Here is a 17,330-nt window from a genome sequence, read left to right on the forward strand (position 1 = left end):
AAAATGCAGGCGAGCGAAGCGAAGCGAGCCTGCTGATCTCATTCTTGGACGATCCAGTCGGGGGTCCAGGGGGCGGAGCCCCCTGGCTAGACGGATATGGCGAGCGAAGCGAGCCTGACGGCTAGTAATCCTATAAATATGGATTTTCTAACACGTTCGAATTATAGAGATTTGCGACTAACGACAATGACTTAACAGTAATATCACTGCGAAAGGAAATCAGTGAATTGGTTGAAGAAATGTTCATTTTGAAACAGCAATGGAATGATGCAATAGAACATTCAATAGACACAGATAGGAAGCTAATGGAAAGTAATAAAATAGTGGATCAAATGAAAGTGAGCATAGAGGTTTTGGAAGTAGAAAACACTGCACTAAAGAGTGAGAAAAAAGGTATGGAAATTGAGTTACAGGATCTCAAGAATTTTTATATGTCAGGTGACACAATATCTAATCACTCGTCAAACTCATCCATTACTGTTACAAAAAAACTCCTTTGCAATCCCAAATGATAATGCAAAGGTGACAGCGATGACAAGTAACATGAACCAATGCAAGAAAGTACGAGCACAAACCCGGCAACAAGGAGCAACAAGGTCAAAGGCGGAAAATAATAATAATAATAAGAAGAAGAAGAATAATAATAAAAAGAAGAAAGGTAGAGTATTGCTTTTGACTTCCAGCCATGGAAGAGAGTGCAGCAACCTACTGCACGACAGGTTGAAAAACAAATTTAATGTTCAGAGTTTTTTCAAACCGGGTGCCCCTATTGAAGCAGTGGTGGAGTCGGCTGGAGAGCAAATTAGAGTTTGGTAAAAATGATTATCTGATAGTGCTGGGTGGTTCAAACAACATTGACAAACCAAATCTAGTTCATCTTCCTCAAGTATTAGGGAAAATAAAAGAAATTGTGCCACTCAGCTTGAAAACGAACGTCATAATCAGCACAATACCAGGTAGGTACGACAGGCCAGAGTTAAATCAAACTATCAAGAAAACAAAGCAATACATGATACCATAAAAAAGCAATAGACTAAAAACTAAAAATTCCAAACAACTAGGGGTCTGTTTCCTAAATAAGAGGTTGGAAATCATCATCTTTATTGAAAGCACCTCTCCTTAATCACTTCATATATTCTTTTTCACCATCACTTTCACCATCAACTCTATTAAGGAATGTTTAAGAAGTAGTTTTCTAAGTATTATTTTCTTTCTTTTCAAACGTTAGTTTTAGTATCTTTTTTTTTATTGAATTGTATACTGTACTTATTGTTGTGTTAAGGAAACATATTTGGGTCATTACCTGTTGTTTCCGATGTGATATTGTGAATAAATAGACCTACAGTTAGATTGACTAAAACTCTGAAAAGTCAAAGGTACCTACAAATTCGCATGTTTCATTTACTACCAGATAATGTTAAGCAGTTACCATTGAAAATGTTTTGTATTGCTGTTGATAAATGGCTCAATTTTAACATGTTTAGAATTTTAAAAGAGCAAACTTCACTAGTCACGGACTACATCTAAACAGATCTGGCAAAATAATTTTTTGTGATAGGTTGGCAGAGATGATTGAGAGTCGTTTGCAATCTCCTGTCACGGAAACACTAGAGGGAGTTAAGAAACAGATATTTTTTTATGAATTGGCTCAGAACAGGAAAAGGAAAGTAGATTACCAGAATAGCATCAGTGTAAGGAACTCTTTTAACGGTATTGGAGATAGTATAGGTCAATGTTGACCAGCGTCTGTGTGTTGATGGGTGGTTTGCCCTTCGTAAGGAATTGCACCTTTACCAGGCTGGGACAGAAACTGGGCCAACATGCAGCTGGGGCATCAGGATCAAGAGGCATTTTTTCAGTTGACATGACAGGACAGTAAGCTATCCAAATGGCTGATTGGGCAGGCGTATCGAGAAAAAGCTCTATGGATAGAAAGCTCTCTAGAATCAGCCAATTGGAGATTTTCCTGCCCTTAACCTAGCGCCGCAGTGCAGGATGGTTTCTCACAGCTTGGCGTTGTTGTCATTTGAGATGGGTGTCTGGCTTGGGAGTGTTTCGACCGTATTGCAGGATGACTGTTAACGGTTGCCGGAAGATCATCAGCTGGGTCTATTTCGTTATTTTTCGTGATAGAGCAATTATGATTGCAGATTCGTTCTCAGCGACCTCAAGTTTAGCCTGAAGGCTCAGAATGTCAACAATGTTTTTAAATAATTGAAAATCATCATGAAAAGTCATTAATGTGGTAGTACACCACGTCTCTGGAAACTTTTTACAGGTGACTGGAGTTATTATTGATTATAGGTAGCACAAAAATCAAAATAATCGTGAGAAAGAAAACTGCTGATGAACGCGAATAAGACCGTCACTCCATTGTTCTATTATCTCGGCTGCTTGGCTGAGCCTGGCTGGAGGGATCAAATAACCGACTGGATTGATCTTTCGTCTGTCCACCAGGCGGAACTACGCCGACCATTGCTGGGTGGAAGATGTTACTGCGGCCGCTCGCATTCCCACCAACGCTGCTTTTATTTGCTGTCTCAGTGCCTAGTCCGATTCAGCCAAGCATCCAGCCTGCACTGCGGAGCTACGTTTAGGGCCGAGTCACGTGAAGCATTCGTTTTTTCAGGCGATTTTGCACTGACGGTGGAAAATTGAGTTTTTATATAATTTTTTTATAATTTTTCATAGCTACAATAGGTTCTAAAATAGTCTAATCTTAAATCTTATGTAAAATTTGACGAGTAATCCAATGAAACCGGTGTCATAAGTTCATAGCTTCAATAGGCTAATGATGAAGTTAATATTTAATTTGTAAATAAATTTAAAAAAATATATTACATCATCTCCAGTAATTGGCATAGTTTCTCCAGTAACTGTCAGGCGCTTGCTCCAGTAATTGGCATGAGTCTGTAGCGTCTTACTTCTTAACCTACAGTTAGTTTTAGAATGGTAATAAGACTAGATATGACAATGTAAGCTAGGATATAAATTAATAACACATGGACTTTACACATTACATAAATCAGTAGTAGTAAGTAGAACATTTTAAGTGTTATCGACAGGTGGAGAATATTCAGTTGAAAATATTATGAGCACTTGTTCGTCATCAGAAGATGGAATTAATTCATCTTCACTGCTGTCTTCTGTACACATATGACAGATGAAAGCAACTTCATCCTCATCTTCATCATCTTCTTCTAGTCCGTACTTCTCTAAATGTTTTTTTTTGGGACACATTTGAAGTGATAGGCCCCATGGCAGTCATCACACTCTACCCACTTGCCTGTTTTTTTTGTAATCAATTCGGCGGAGTATCGTCTGTTGCAAACTTTGCATACCCAGTCGTCTTCGATATCTTCAACTTCGGTTTTCTTTTTCTTGTTTCCTTTTTTTGTGTGTCTTTTCTTTCTTCTCTCATTCTTTTTCTTTCATCTTTTAACTTCTCATTTTCCTTTTTCTTCTTCCGTTTTTTGTCTTCATAGTCCAACCACTTTAGGGAAGTGACCACTGACGGCATTCTGGTTTTGGTCCTTTTCAAATTACTTTTGGTTGGAGTTCCTGGCCATAACAAAATATCTTTTAACGGAAAAGGTACATTGTTTCCTTCTGTCTCTGGTGATAAAACCTTTGCCAATTTCTCTCGTCTCAACGGAGATTTAGGCCTAGGCGTAGGTTTGGATTGATGGATGGATGTCGAACATGAAGGCTTGGTAGGCGTAGGTTTAGATGGATGGATTGATGTCGAACACGAAGGCTTGGTAGGCGTAGGTTTGGATTGATGGATGGATGTCGAACATGAAGGCTTGGTAGGCGTAGGTTTGGATGGATGGATTGATGTCGAACACGAAGGCTTGGTAGGCGTAGGTTTGGGTGGATGGATGGATGTCGAACATGAAGGCTGATTGTCAATCACTGGATCGTCATCTGTCAGGTCATTAAATGGTCCTAATCCTAAGTCTTCAATAGGTAAGATGTCAATTCCTAAGTTGTCATCTTGCAAATCATTGTCGATTTGAAGATCCTCCGTTTGGTAAGTTTCAACTCGAGTCTCATCTTTAATTTTTTTCCAGACAACGTACAGGTCATGGGATGACTCACTACCATTCCAAATAGGAGTGAATAGCTTATACGTCTCTTTGAATTGTTGCAGTGTGTTGGGGTCGATGAAGGATTCTATATGTTTCAGAATTACTTCTTTTTCAGCATGGTGCTTTTGTCCAGATCCTTTTAGTTCTGTTTCCTTTGTACCGGTACTCATTATGTTGCACTTGGTGAAGTCAACTGAATTTACATTAAATGGGTAGAGACCACAGACTCTGAAGCCATTTTTAATTGTTGACTCATTCATGGTCTTGTCCAGAACTTCTTTCAACAATGGTGCAAAATTGAATTTTTTTAAAGATGCACCATCTCGCTTCGGATCCATACGCCACTCATGAACAGCCTTGCTCCAATTTTGTTTCACTGGCCTGAATACAGCGACATCCAACGGCTGTATCCGGCTTTATCCACCTCCATTTGGTGGTAAAGCAATTAGAACTATTTCATGGTCTGCACAAAATTTGCTCAAATGGTAGGTAAGATGTGCTGAATACCCGTCCATGAACAAAATAATTGGCATCTTTATTTTTTGCTCTTTTAACCAATTATGTAAATTATTGGCTATAAATTCAAAAAAAACTTCACCATTCATCCAGCCGGATTCAGACCTGCCTAGAGCCCAATCCTTGTTTGCAGGAAAACTTGTTTTTATTGCAGATGGCAGGCCAGGATACAAAACAAGTGTAGGAGCACTTTTCCCAGCAGCATTTACAGTTGTTAGAACTGTTATATTTTCCTTACCAGAACCGGAATGAACTTCATAGATGTTCTTCTGGCCTTTAGCAGCTAAAACTTTACCTGTATTAGGACAAAGCATGAAGCCAGTTTCGTCTAGGTTGAAGATCTGTGTAGGATCTTTTAAAACTTCACAAAGATCTTTTTCACGTACATAATCTTGAACTTCTGCAAACCACGCACGGATGTCTTTTTCAGTGACTGAAGCACGCACTTTACTTAGTTTTTCTGTCTCACGCAAAACTATATTCGGATGTCGATTCAGAAAAAGCTCTATCCACTTCTTCCCTGGAGTATTATTTGTGAAATTGGTTTTAATGTTCATTTTTGTCACTATTTGTTTAACTGAAATAGCTAAGTCTATTTTCGTCACTGTAAACCCTCTACTGGCCATCGCACGGATCCACTTAGCTATCATCTCTTCAATGGTATGTCCCAAAGCAGGCGGTGGTCCCATCTTCCGCTGGATTGGAGTTTTACCAGTTGCTTTGTTCACAAGGGTTGACCTCGGCACACCAAATCTCCTACTAACAGCAAAAGCAGTTTCTCCTTCTCTCACTGCGGCAATAGCTGCATCCATATCAGCTTCACTGTATTCAAACTTTGGTCCTTTTTTCTTAGGCCGCGCCATGCTTATCTGCAAATAAACAAATTTTTTATCATTAGTTAGGCTACCACAAAGTCCCTTGAATATCTAATTAAACAATAAACGGTGTAAGTATACTTTACTGGCCTAGTTAACTAGCCTAGACAAGTTAGGCCTAGACCTATGTCATGAGATTGTCCTTGCACCAAAAATAAATTGTAGAATTGGACAAGATTTTTGTGTTTTTCATTTTAATTAATATGGAACGTTTCTACCACCTCACTTAGTAACTACTGTATAGAATTCCTCTATTATGTTTTGTACTTACCCACGGCCTTAGAGAAAAATTATACTCAGTGCCAATTACTAGATTTTTATGAACCCATTAATTGGCAGTCACTGCCAATAACTGGGGGAAACAGCATAATCAAGATCTAGTAATTGGCACCCCCATTTTCGATCCTAAAAATTGGAGGTTATGGCAAATGTAGGTTATCAAATTATAGATTTTTTAATACAGAAACCAGTGATATTATTTCTCAATCGATATTTCCAACTACACACTGTACAGATAGCAACATGTGAACACTTACCTCTTAGTTTTTTCCATAGAGAATTGATGAAATTGAGCAGCTGAACAACAAAAAATTTCTCCAACTCAAACACCAACGAACACCTGATTCAGCTCTGCAGTAGATGATGGAGAAATGTGTAAGCTACCAGCTGATGAAGAAAAAAGTGGTCTGGAACCAATAGAAAGCTTACAACTAGTAAATTAATAATAAAGTGCCAATAATTACTGGTGAACTGTCTATTACTGGTGCATTTACCCTATTGATTGAAAGCTTATTAACCAAGCATCTCAATAATGCAAAATTTATTGAATTATGAGTTAAAATGTTTACACAGTAATTGATTAAAGTTGAGCTTTGCCTTAAAGTGTCAATTACTGGTGCATTTACCCTAGTTTTTTGGATATTGCCAAAAATGTACGAAAAAAATGGCATTTTTTATTGGATTCCTAATTGAAAAAAAAATTATTGAATCAATCTAGATGCTATTACAGCCTTAAAAAATTATAAAAATGAAAATTTCAACTTTTCTCCATGTTTGTTCAGCTAATCTTTTGAAATCGACAACAATGTGATATATGGTTGAGCTAGTCTTTACCTCCTCTATCGATATATTAGGTCTCAATGATTGATTCCGCTAAGCCCATAGACCCAATTGACATATTTATGACATAGACTACCTCAAAATTAACATTGAACTGTACATGAACACCAACTCACTAAGGTAGTTTAATATAGAAACAACATAACCTAAAAACTCAACAGGTTAATGCCCAGTACTGACGGGCGAAAGATTCGTGCGAAGCAAGCCTCACTTGCATGTCTCGGCGAGGCAATGTGCGTTCGTCAGTACGCTTTCCACACATGCCTCGGCATTCATAGAGCTATCCGATTATTAATAGTCAACCGCACAAAAATAGTCCGATGGAGATTAAAACAGATGAGTGAAAAGCAGCCAAATAAGAGTTGATCACATGTATCCTCGGCTACACATGCTAGAGCTATCCGATTATTAATAGTCAACCGCACAAAAATAGTCCGATGGAGATTAAAACAGATGAGTGCAAAGCAGCCAAATAAGAGTTGATCAGCGTTGTTCGCAGCTAATTATGAATGAGAGTAATCAATATTTTTTAAATACACCTGATGAATTGGCAACGTCTATGGGTGCGTGTGAGGGGGGGATTCAACTATTTGAATTTTCATCGGACTATTTTCTTTCAGATAACTATAGCAGATGACGCACATTTGCACCATTGCAAAAATGTCGCTTGACATCACAAATAAAGAAAGAAAGAACAACACTAGAACAAGAACAAAGAATGTTAGAGAGAAGAGATGATAATACTGGAAAAAGGAAGAAATTAAATCAATAGAGGAAAATTAGATTACTGGAGTGAGAATTGAGAATACCAGAGAAAGACAGAATAATATTGATAAAAAAGAGATAAGAGATTGAATGTAATGAGGAAATAGGCTTGTTTATGATGTCAGGAATGAAATGGCTGACTCCTATTCCATAAGAATGACAAAAAAAATTAAAATCATTATAACTTCTATAATATTTCCAGTTGATGGGACCAAGCGTTTACTACGAATTATGGAGGGGACGAATCATAGAGGCTATAGTGGTGGTGATGGAGGAGGAGAAGAAGGAGGCTTATACTATGAATGGGGATGAAGAAATCATTGGAATATAGAATGCTACATATTTGATGGGCAATCACAGAGATATTATGGATGGAAATAATTAATAGAAATAGCTTTATATTAAAATAAAGTTAAACTTTGAATTTTCAATTTACAATATTGTGAATTTGAATCAATAAAATTTGAATTTCCAAAAAATATTGACAAAATTCTAAAATTATTGAATCAATTAATTTTTTCCGTTCGATTTAAAATGATCGCTTGGTATTCATTTCTAGTAGAGAGTGCACAACACTACTCATAGCTAACATTCATAAACTTATTAGGCCTAGGCCTAACGAATTTGAAATGAGACATTTTTTGAAGGAAATCGGTCAATTAGTCAGAAGCTAGACAATTTATTGAGGGGAAATGGTGAAAAGGTAGTCAACTACCTTTTAGGGGGAAAATTATAAAAACTTTTTTAGGACATAATGTTGAAAAAAATGTCAACGTTTTAGAGAGATAAATTATTGAAATAGTCCATTTTTTGGAAGGGGAAAATGGTGGGAAAATAAGACATCATTCATTACAAATAAACTGATAAAGTTAGATTCTCATGCAAATGATTATCTTTTATTCTGAGTGAAATGCAGTTATAATAAGTACCTACATAATAATTATAAAAAATAGTGCCATTTGCACAGTGCTAGTTTAAACGAAATTTCATTTTAACTGGATTCAATCACTACCTCCGAAAAAAAGCCATAAATAGTGCATTCTGGTGACGTCAGCACAGGTAGGGCTCCTACCAATACCTACTATCACATGAAGTAATAGTAGGTATTGCTCCAATAAAAATTTGTTGATTTCAGCTGATCTAGCTGAGTTTTTATTGGTGTAGGAGCCCTACCTGTGCTGACGTTACCATCAACCACCTGTCATGCACCATGGCTTTGTTTACGGAGATACGGTAGTGATTCAACCCATATCAAGAGTCTTGTTATAATACGGTTCATTTTGATTCTAATCCATCAGCTGATTTAATCAAGATGAAACTTACTGTGTATTTATTTAACAAAAGAACTTGAATTCTGCCTACAGACATCTGTAACAACTCATTCAAATATAAATCTATGGTACGTATATACTGTTAGCGCATAACGAGAAGACCCATGGCTGACATTTGGAAACCATTAAAACAATGGAACAGAGTGGCCTTCTCATTATGTGCTAGGCTCCATTCTCCAGCCTCCGCGCTCCAGTCGCTTTCTGACGGGCTAAAAGCTCTCAGTATCCCGCAGTCACTTGTCAGCAGTCAGCAAGTGACCAGTTAGTGACTAGTCAGTGCTCCACCGGACTTGGACTTTGACGCTCTGACATGTGGTCTCGCGGTCATCTTCTCGCCGCGGTGGCTTCAACCTTTCTTCTCTTCTTTTTGACAACTGCTGACGCACTCTTACCCGACAATGGTGAGACATTTCAAACTATGACTATTACCATAGCCACCTCTAATACAAGGCCCTGGCCTACGATATTGCAACGTCGTAGTGTAGGCCTACAATCAAATACATGATTGGGGAAAAAGATTTAAAAAAATACCAGCTGATCTTTTTTTCCAATCATGTATTAGATTGTAGGCCTACACTGCGACGTTGCAATATCGTAGGCCAGGGCCTTGTATTAGAGGTGGCTATGCTATTACAAATTATTATTTTCTTCTAAACATTGCAAGAATAGGCCGAATGGGATTCTGATGTGAATGATTATCTTTTATTCCTAGTGCGAGTGAGATACAGTTATAATCAGTACATAATAGTTATATTAAGAAAATATTAGCAACTCAAGCAATAATCAATTTTGACCATTGGTGAAGAAATTCAATTCTTATGAACCGGTGACTTACCTGTAGATTACAGTACGGAATCTACACTGCGATCTATTATTCACCGCGGTCTATTTATTGACCGAGCAAAGTGAGGTCTAATATTCAAGTCGACGGTTTGGCATTTCTCTTAATGTTTAAATGTTTGAATGTTTGAATGTTTAAATGTTTAAATGTTTAAATGTTTAAATGTTTAAATGTTTGAATGTTTGAATGTTAAAATGTTAAAATGTTAAAATGTTAAAATGTTAAAATGTTTAAATGTTTAAATGTTTAAATGTTTAAATGTTTATATGTTTAAATGTTTATATGTTGCGCATTTACGTCGAGACGCGATAATAAATTTTCATGAAATTTGACAGGTATGTTCCTTTTTTAATTGCGCGTCGACGTATATACAAGATTTTTGGAAATTTTGCATTTCAAGGATAATATAAAAGGAAAAAGAGCCTCCTTCATACGCCAATATTAGAACAAAAAATCAGACTATAGAATTATTCATCATAAATCAGCTGACAATTGATTACACAGATGTGTGGAGAAGTCAGTCTATTGCTGTGTTTCCATAAGGTGTCTATAGTTTCAATCAGGTACTTGTGGATGAGAATACTGCGTGAGGTCTACTGTTCACAGAATTACTATTAAAAAAATTAAGATCTCAGTATATCAATAATTTAGGCTGAATTACAACTTAATCAGTTTATATTTTGATATTAGCTATTGCTAAAAGTTACCCAATAACAGATTTCCCCCCAAAAAAACATGAGAGATAGATATGGCATGTTTACTATAGCTAATCAGCTAGCTGACAACTAGCTGGCAACCGTTCACCAGATTTACCGTTCAGCAGATTCATGAACTGATTAAAATTAATTATTGATAAATCATATTTCAAATGAATATCGAGTGTTCAAAGGAGAATAAGTGATATTTTCGGGCCCGGGAGGCTCACTAGTATTCATTGTTTGTTTTCAATTTTCTAAATGATAGTACCCATACTAAAAAGCCTCCGGGGTGTTTCAAGGACATGACAATGGTTTTGTCTTATTTTTATTGAAAAATCATTTTTTCAGCGGTAATTTTCTCAATTTTAGTTAGACAAAATGCTGTTCAAAGGATATCATGAATGAAAAGATTTATTTTATTCCATAAACATTATTTATTCAGCTGATAAGCCTACAGTCGTTAAAGTACCCTTCATGTTTCTCCAAGATGATAGGGTTGAGAAATCAATGCTTCCTATTTAAATTTTTCAAGTTTCAAAATATTTTGGTATTACTTTACAACTCGTCAAGATTTTTATGCAATGTTGTGTTGATTTTATTCTATTTCAGGCAGTAGAATAAATCTTTAATAATAAGATTTGATTTAAAATCCTTGATCAAAATTCTGTCCATGGTTTTTGCAATGATATATTGTCAATTACAGGGGAAATGCACAACTTCCAGAAATATTGATGAATTTCAGAAATATTATGATATTCCAAATGCATGATGACTCTATGATATTCAAAATACATGGGATACAACTCTAATGAATTATAAATGTATCGAATACTCACAGATGGCTAAAAACCTTCACATTCAAATTTCTCACCGAGTTATTCTATAAAAGGAAAATCAGCAGAGTGACACACAGTATTCTTTCATCACCAATGTGGATTATATCTATATACTATTATATCCTACGAGTGAAGTCCATCGTGAAGATTTGAAAGTAGGTAGGCAGAATGAGATATCGATAGAGATAACCTTTTTGTGTCAGCTCTCAGGCGTCTCTGAACTTAACGACTTGAGAAATAATTATACTGAAAGTGATTTCAGTGTAACGCACATCTGTCGCTGATTTTAAACGCATGAATAGAAAGGTTTTATATAGCCTACAAAACCTGAGTGGATCTAATTCATGCATTAATCCAAAACCGATTGTTAACGTTTTGAAACTGATTTCAATGTTAAACAAACATAAAACTTATACCCTAGAGAAAAGATAGTATAGATATTAAAGTATATACTAATGCTATCTTTACTCTATGGTTAGACACATATATGTAACTAATTTGGAGCATTACGCAGATTTATGTCACTATATTTTAGAAGCTATATTGTAAATAAATTGTAGAGCCAAATCTACTTATAAATTAGGCTATGTTGACGCTTTTTACATTAATAACTATTACCATGTTGGTATTGCACAAGAAAGCAGTGAGCTCGATTTTTTTTTACTGAACAGCAGGACAAACGAACTATATGCATACATTTTTAATACATAACATTACTATAACTATAGGCAGATAACAGTGAATCCCATTTATGGTCAAGAGGTTATAGCCTGACGACGTCTTGAGATAGAGCGATATTCACTTCAAACTGTCAGCATTGATTAGTCGGGAGGCATTTATGTTATTTATAAGGAATGGTGACGGTTTGAAGTGAGCACCAGTTGTGCGTGGGACGTGCATGTGCGTGGGTAAGCCACGCGTGGCGTTGCGTACAGGAAACTCCAAACAACCAACAACCTGAAAAGAAATCGACCAGCTTATCAGATGGACCGAAAATATCTCGGCGCACCTAAATCGTGTGCATTTATTGTTTTTTTTCGCTTCTCGCATTCAAGTGTGTGTAGACTCCTCCTCATTCAAGTATCGCGGTCATTCATGGTTTAAGAGATTCATTGATGCTATCAAGTGTTGAAATTGAAAACAAAGATTGATAAAGGTTTGGATTTATTCAAACCAATTCTATGCATACAGGATCATTTCACACCTGTACTTATATTATTACAAATACGAAAATGTACTTCACACTGCACAGTACTTATAATTACACAAAATAGTTCAAGAAATGTCACTAAATTTCACTAATACAGTGAAATCGCATAACACTTGTAACACATGTTTCTACCTTCCACTTAATACAATATATATTTTAAGAGAAATATTGATTGACTTTATTCTGTTGATAACCAATCCTAATGTGTGATTCAACTATAATCATTGTTTGAGTCACTATAGTGAGGTCCACGTTAAAATGACAGTGTTTAATTAGCAATGGTATTACTATCCTTGTCTATCATTCAACAAAGCGTATAGCACTATCTCTTTCTCGCTTTGCTCTGTTGCTAGATCGTCTTTTAACAATGTAGAATTTATAATTAATTTTAAAAACTCATCTTAATTTATTATGAAAATTCATTATGAAATTATTGAAAAATTTAATTTCCTGCTTAATAAAATATTATTTATCATTTTAAACGAGAATGAACAGTTAATATTACACCAATAAAAATAAAAAAATAAATATTAATTAGCATTTGAATAAATGCATTCTCTATTTCATTCCATCTGTTACACCAATAAACCTGTATCAGCTACAGTCTATAGATGGCATTGACAAGACAACGTTGTTCTCCTATCTTTCTCCTCTGACATTATAATATGGAGCTCACTATAGTCTTCTATATTATAAAAGAGCGAAATGACACTCATAACTCATCAAGAGAACTAAAAATCTACTGAGCCGAACACGCTCAATTTGGTACGGTAGTTATGTACAGTTGCCACTCTGAAGGCGCACTTAGAACGGTTATTGAGAATTTTCCAAAGATATGTAAATACAATACTCCAGGTGCTGCTCCTGTTTTGGCCAGAATTGGAGCTATTTCAGCTAATAAAACCTAGTTGAATAAAGTAGATTCGTATGGCTTTTGTTGGTGGAGAGTCCCTTGCGGGAAGGTCCCACCTCGCCTGAATATATAATTTAAGCCGTCAACGGGCCTTACGACTGTCATACATCAGCCAGGACCGACAGTTTAACGTGCCCATCCGATAACACGGGATTTATCTGGTTAAAAAACTTTTGGTAATGGGAGGGTTTGAACCCGGGATCTATATGCTGCTACGCAAGCACTTTATCCACTAGACCACGGATCACTCCAGTTGAATAATAATGTATTCCTATTGAATCTATTGCATTTCATCTGTGGGATAAGAATCTCTGAAACTTGGAATTATGAAGGAAGTTGCATTGCAGATGTTCCAAGATTAAAAGGAATCCGATCGAGTGCAATGAATTCGATCTGTTTTGATGTGTCGGTGATGGTGATTCAGAGCACGTAGGAGTGACTGTGACTTTCCCACTAAGGAAGAAGGGCTGACAACCAGTAGTCTTCAGACGAACATTACTCTGTACTTGAGTACTTCTCTCAGCCTCTCCGCTAACGCTTTTCTCATTCTTCTACTGTAACTTCATCTCCTCTCCTCCTTCTTCTACTTCATCTTCTTATTCTCCTCCTTCTTCTTCTTCTTCTTCTTCTTCTTATCCTCCTTATTTTTCTAGATCTTCTCCTTCTTGTTCTTCTTCTTCTCCTCCTCAACCACTTTCTTTTTCTACTCCTTTCCCTTCTCCTCCTTCTCTTTTTATTTTACTTCTCGTCCTGCTTCTCCTCCTTCTTTTACTTCTTCTTCTTCTTCTTCTTCTTCTTCTTCTTATCCTCTTCTTTTTCTTCTCCTTCTCTTCCTCTTTCTTCTTCTTATCCTTTCCCTTCTCCTCCTCCTCCTTTCCTCTTTCGAGAACCTGCTTCTCCTCCTCCTTCTTCTTCTTGTTTCTTGTCCTCCTCATTCCCCCCCTTCTTCTTCACTTTCTTTTCTTTTTCTCCTCTTCCTAATTTTCTTCTTCTTCTTCTTCATTATATCAGAGTTGAAATAAGAGAGATAAATATAAAATATGATTGTATCTCTTCTCTCTGATTCTACTTTTCAGTTACAGCTTCCAAACTTTAACTTGCTGTTATTTTTCTTCATGAGCTTCAACATCTTCTTTAACTTCTTATTCCTCTTTAATCTTCATTTAGATATTCTCATTAATTGTTTTTCCTCTTCCCCAGCTCTTACTCTTATTCTACTCTTTCCCATTTCTAGTTCTTCTACAAGCTTATCGTATTATCCTCCATTAATTCATCAATCTTCTTCTATGATTTCATTTCCTTTCTCTCAGTCTTTTTTCTTCACTTTTATCTCAATTCTATTATTTTCCTTCTTCATCTTCCTCTTTGCCATCTCGTCGAAGCCAGTTTACAATGCAGGACAGCACACACAATGCAGCGACAGTCAACGTCCTTTGCTTAGCTGTTTGTCCAAGAGGAGTCCTCTAAAAAGTTTCTAAGAGTCCCATACTGTTAATACATTTGAACGGTAAACGCATTCCTGTACCAATACCATTCTTTAAACATTGCAAAATGTTAAAGCTCCTTTTTGAGATGAGTTAATTATTTTCGGGTTTTTATTCGTCTTTCAGTTTCTTAAAGTTTGGTAATTTGGTTATATTTCTTCAGTTATCGCTTGACAGTGTGGCATCTTGTGAGACCAGAGTTCACATTTAAAAAAAAAAAATTATTTGAGATTTCCATGTGTACCAACAGTTATAACTATATTTATCTTCCTACACTCCTATGAGCTCTATCAAATCACATGGCCTTTCTCATTTTTACTTTCCTTGCCCTATTACCATAGGTAAGGAAAGTATTGCTTTCCGAAAAAAATTAAGGTACCCCAATTTGTAAATTTATATAAGTTTCAAGGTCCCCTGAGTCCAAAAAAGTGGGTTTTGGGTATTGGTCTGTGTGTGTGTGTGTGTGTGTGTGTGTGTTGTGTGTGTGTGTGTGTGTGTGTGTGTGTGTGTGTGTGTGTATGTGCGTCTGTGTGCACGATATCTCACCTCCCAATTAACGGAATGACTTGAAATTTGGAACTTGAGGTCCTTACACTATAAGGATCCGACACGAACAATTTCGATCAAATGCGATTCAAGATGGCGGCTAAAATGGCGAAAATGTTGTCAGAAACAGGGTTTTTCGCGATTTTCTCGAAAACGGCTCCAACGATTTTGATCAAATGCATACCTAAAGAAGACATTGATAAGCTTTATCAACTGCCACAAGTCCTATATCTGTAAAAATTTCAGGAGCTCCGTCCCATCTATGCAAAGTTTGATTTTAGATTCCCAATTTGCAGGCTTCAGATACAATTTGAACAAAAAATTCCAAGTTGAAAAGATTGAGTATGAAAATCTCTACAATTAATGTTCAGTAACATTTTCACCTAAAATTGAAAATAAGCTCGAAATTCGAGAAAATGTGATTATTTCAATTGCTAACTGTTGACAACTGTTGATTCTAATAAATCATTCACTATGAAGAGATAGCAGACCTCGTGTGTTTCCAGCGTTATTGTCCTGTCACCAGCTGGCTCAGATCTTTGTTTATAAGTAGACTTGAGATGCGCGTGCACACTAGCGTCAGGTGATCAATTTTCATAACGGCAAGGAAAGTTGTGTGAGTGCGCCACACAAGATTTTTCAACTTTGTCCACATAAGTCTGAGGCCTACGTTTGGGAATTAAAGAGAAGATGCTTAGAACAATAAATGTCAGCCGAAATGAGAATTAAACGCATGACTGAAGCAGTAACAGCTTATCAAAGTTCCTAGCTGTAACCAACTATATTACTTAAATAGTCCATATAGTAGTAATATAACTATAAACATTATAGTATCTGAGATACTACTATATTACAGAGTGTTTATAAATGAATGTCGGAGTTTCCACTCTTTATATTTTCTATTTCATTGATCTTACTCACCGTTATAAATGCTATTATGTCGAATGAAAACTCAAATAGATTAATAAGAACCTTGTCTCGTATGTTCAATAAGACCACCATTTTGATCACACGGTCATCGTTTTCATTTCATTAGACTCAATCACAGTTAAAAATTGTATGTCGAATGAAAAAGCAACTCAAATAGATTAACAAGAACCATTTTTTGTCACATGGCTCACATCAAGTCTATAATCAATCTTTTCCCAAACGTTGATAAGTGTTCCTCCAATAGTTGTAGAAGTATCGGCTTCAATTTCTCAATTCAACGAGGAATTTATTGACAAATCCAAACACCTCTTCTACAGGAGGGGTGCAATGAAAATAATAATACAAAATAATAAGAAACTGATTTGTATTATCATACTCTTGATACATATAGGCCTACTGTACCGTACGACTGACATAACTTCCATGTTAATTTTCACAAAACTACCAACTTCTTTAATGCTACATTGTCTGAATGAAAATATGATCCAGATCTAGATAATCTGATTACCTTATTAGATGAACTCATTTAGAAATAGTCCGTAGGATGTCAGCATCTGTCACGACAGTGCATTACATACGAGGCTTTCCAACACCACATTCAACCCACTTATTCAATGACGTTCATAATATTCTCAGCTTCCAGTTCAGCTTAGCCTTTCCTGGAAAAACAAATAAAATTAAACCTACTCAGTTTCAAGTTTATTTCGTGTGATATTTCACTGTGAATTATTGCATGTCTTACTTAATGCAGTCCAAATGAGGACGTGAGTTAATTATGTTTGTTACTTTGACAAAGAATTGTTTGAGGGAGTTTCAATCCAAAAACAACTTTTCTAGACAGCCAACATTTTCATGACATTCAATTAATTGAGGCTACTAGAAAATCTGTTTGACTTTCTCAACTAGACTTCTAAAACAAAATGATGTTTGAATAACAATGTCGTATTCTATTTAAGGAGGAACACAGAACTTAATTCGAAGGGAAACTGTATAAACGGTTAACAAAGGAAAAAATACAACTATGGCTACAACAGAGCAGCCATAAATAACAGAGTTGACATACAGAGATTCCCTTTCTTTTTTCTTTCCATTATTTCATTCATTAGAAGGACGACGAATCATTTCCATGATCTATTTCGTTACCTATCTGCTATATAAATCCAATTAATCTGTTG

The 17,330-nt window shown here is 36.1% G+C and overlaps 2 protein-coding genes across 4 annotated transcripts in view; one reads left to right on the plus strand and one right to left on the minus strand.

Moving 5' to 3' along the window:
* Positions 1–3,007: 3,007 nt before the first annotated feature.
* On the minus strand, positions 3,008–6,260 carry LOC111049683 (proteoglycan 4-like). 2 transcript variants are annotated; one of them, XM_039420828.1, is made up of 2 exons: positions 6,019–6,260; positions 3,008–5,476 (listed from the first exon to the last, which is right to left on the minus strand). In XM_039420828.1, exon 2 carries the CDS (start codon positions 5,468–5,470, stop codon positions 4,508–4,510), a length of 963 nt encoding a protein of 320 aa, XP_039276762.1. In that variant the 5' UTR covers positions 5,471–5,476; positions 6,019–6,260; the 3' UTR covers positions 3,008–4,507. The 2 variants fall into 2 exon arrangements, with proteins under 2 accessions (XP_039276762.1, XP_022191510.2); XM_022335818.2 differs by having other exon boundaries at positions 3,269–5,476.
* Positions 6,261–8,892: 2,632 nt separating this feature from the next.
* Positions 8,893–17,330, plus strand: part of LOC111049684 (cartilage oligomeric matrix protein) — a 58,735-nt gene continuing 50,297 nt past the window's right edge. For both annotated transcript variants that reach the window (XR_005570436.1, XM_022335819.2), the window contains exon 1: positions 8,893–9,098. Coding sequence is in view for 1 of the 2 variants with exons in the window: in XM_022335819.2 (XP_022191511.2) it covers positions 9,008–9,098 (91 nt within the window). In the remaining variant the exon portion in view is untranslated. The remainder of the gene's footprint in view (positions 9,099–17,330) is intronic.

The sequence above is a fragment of the Nilaparvata lugens genome, chromosome 2 (genome assembly GCF_014356525.2).
Source record: "Nilaparvata lugens isolate BPH chromosome 2, ASM1435652v1, whole genome shotgun sequence".
Classification (NCBI taxonomy): Eukaryota; Metazoa; Arthropoda; class Insecta; order Hemiptera; family Delphacidae; genus Nilaparvata; species Nilaparvata lugens.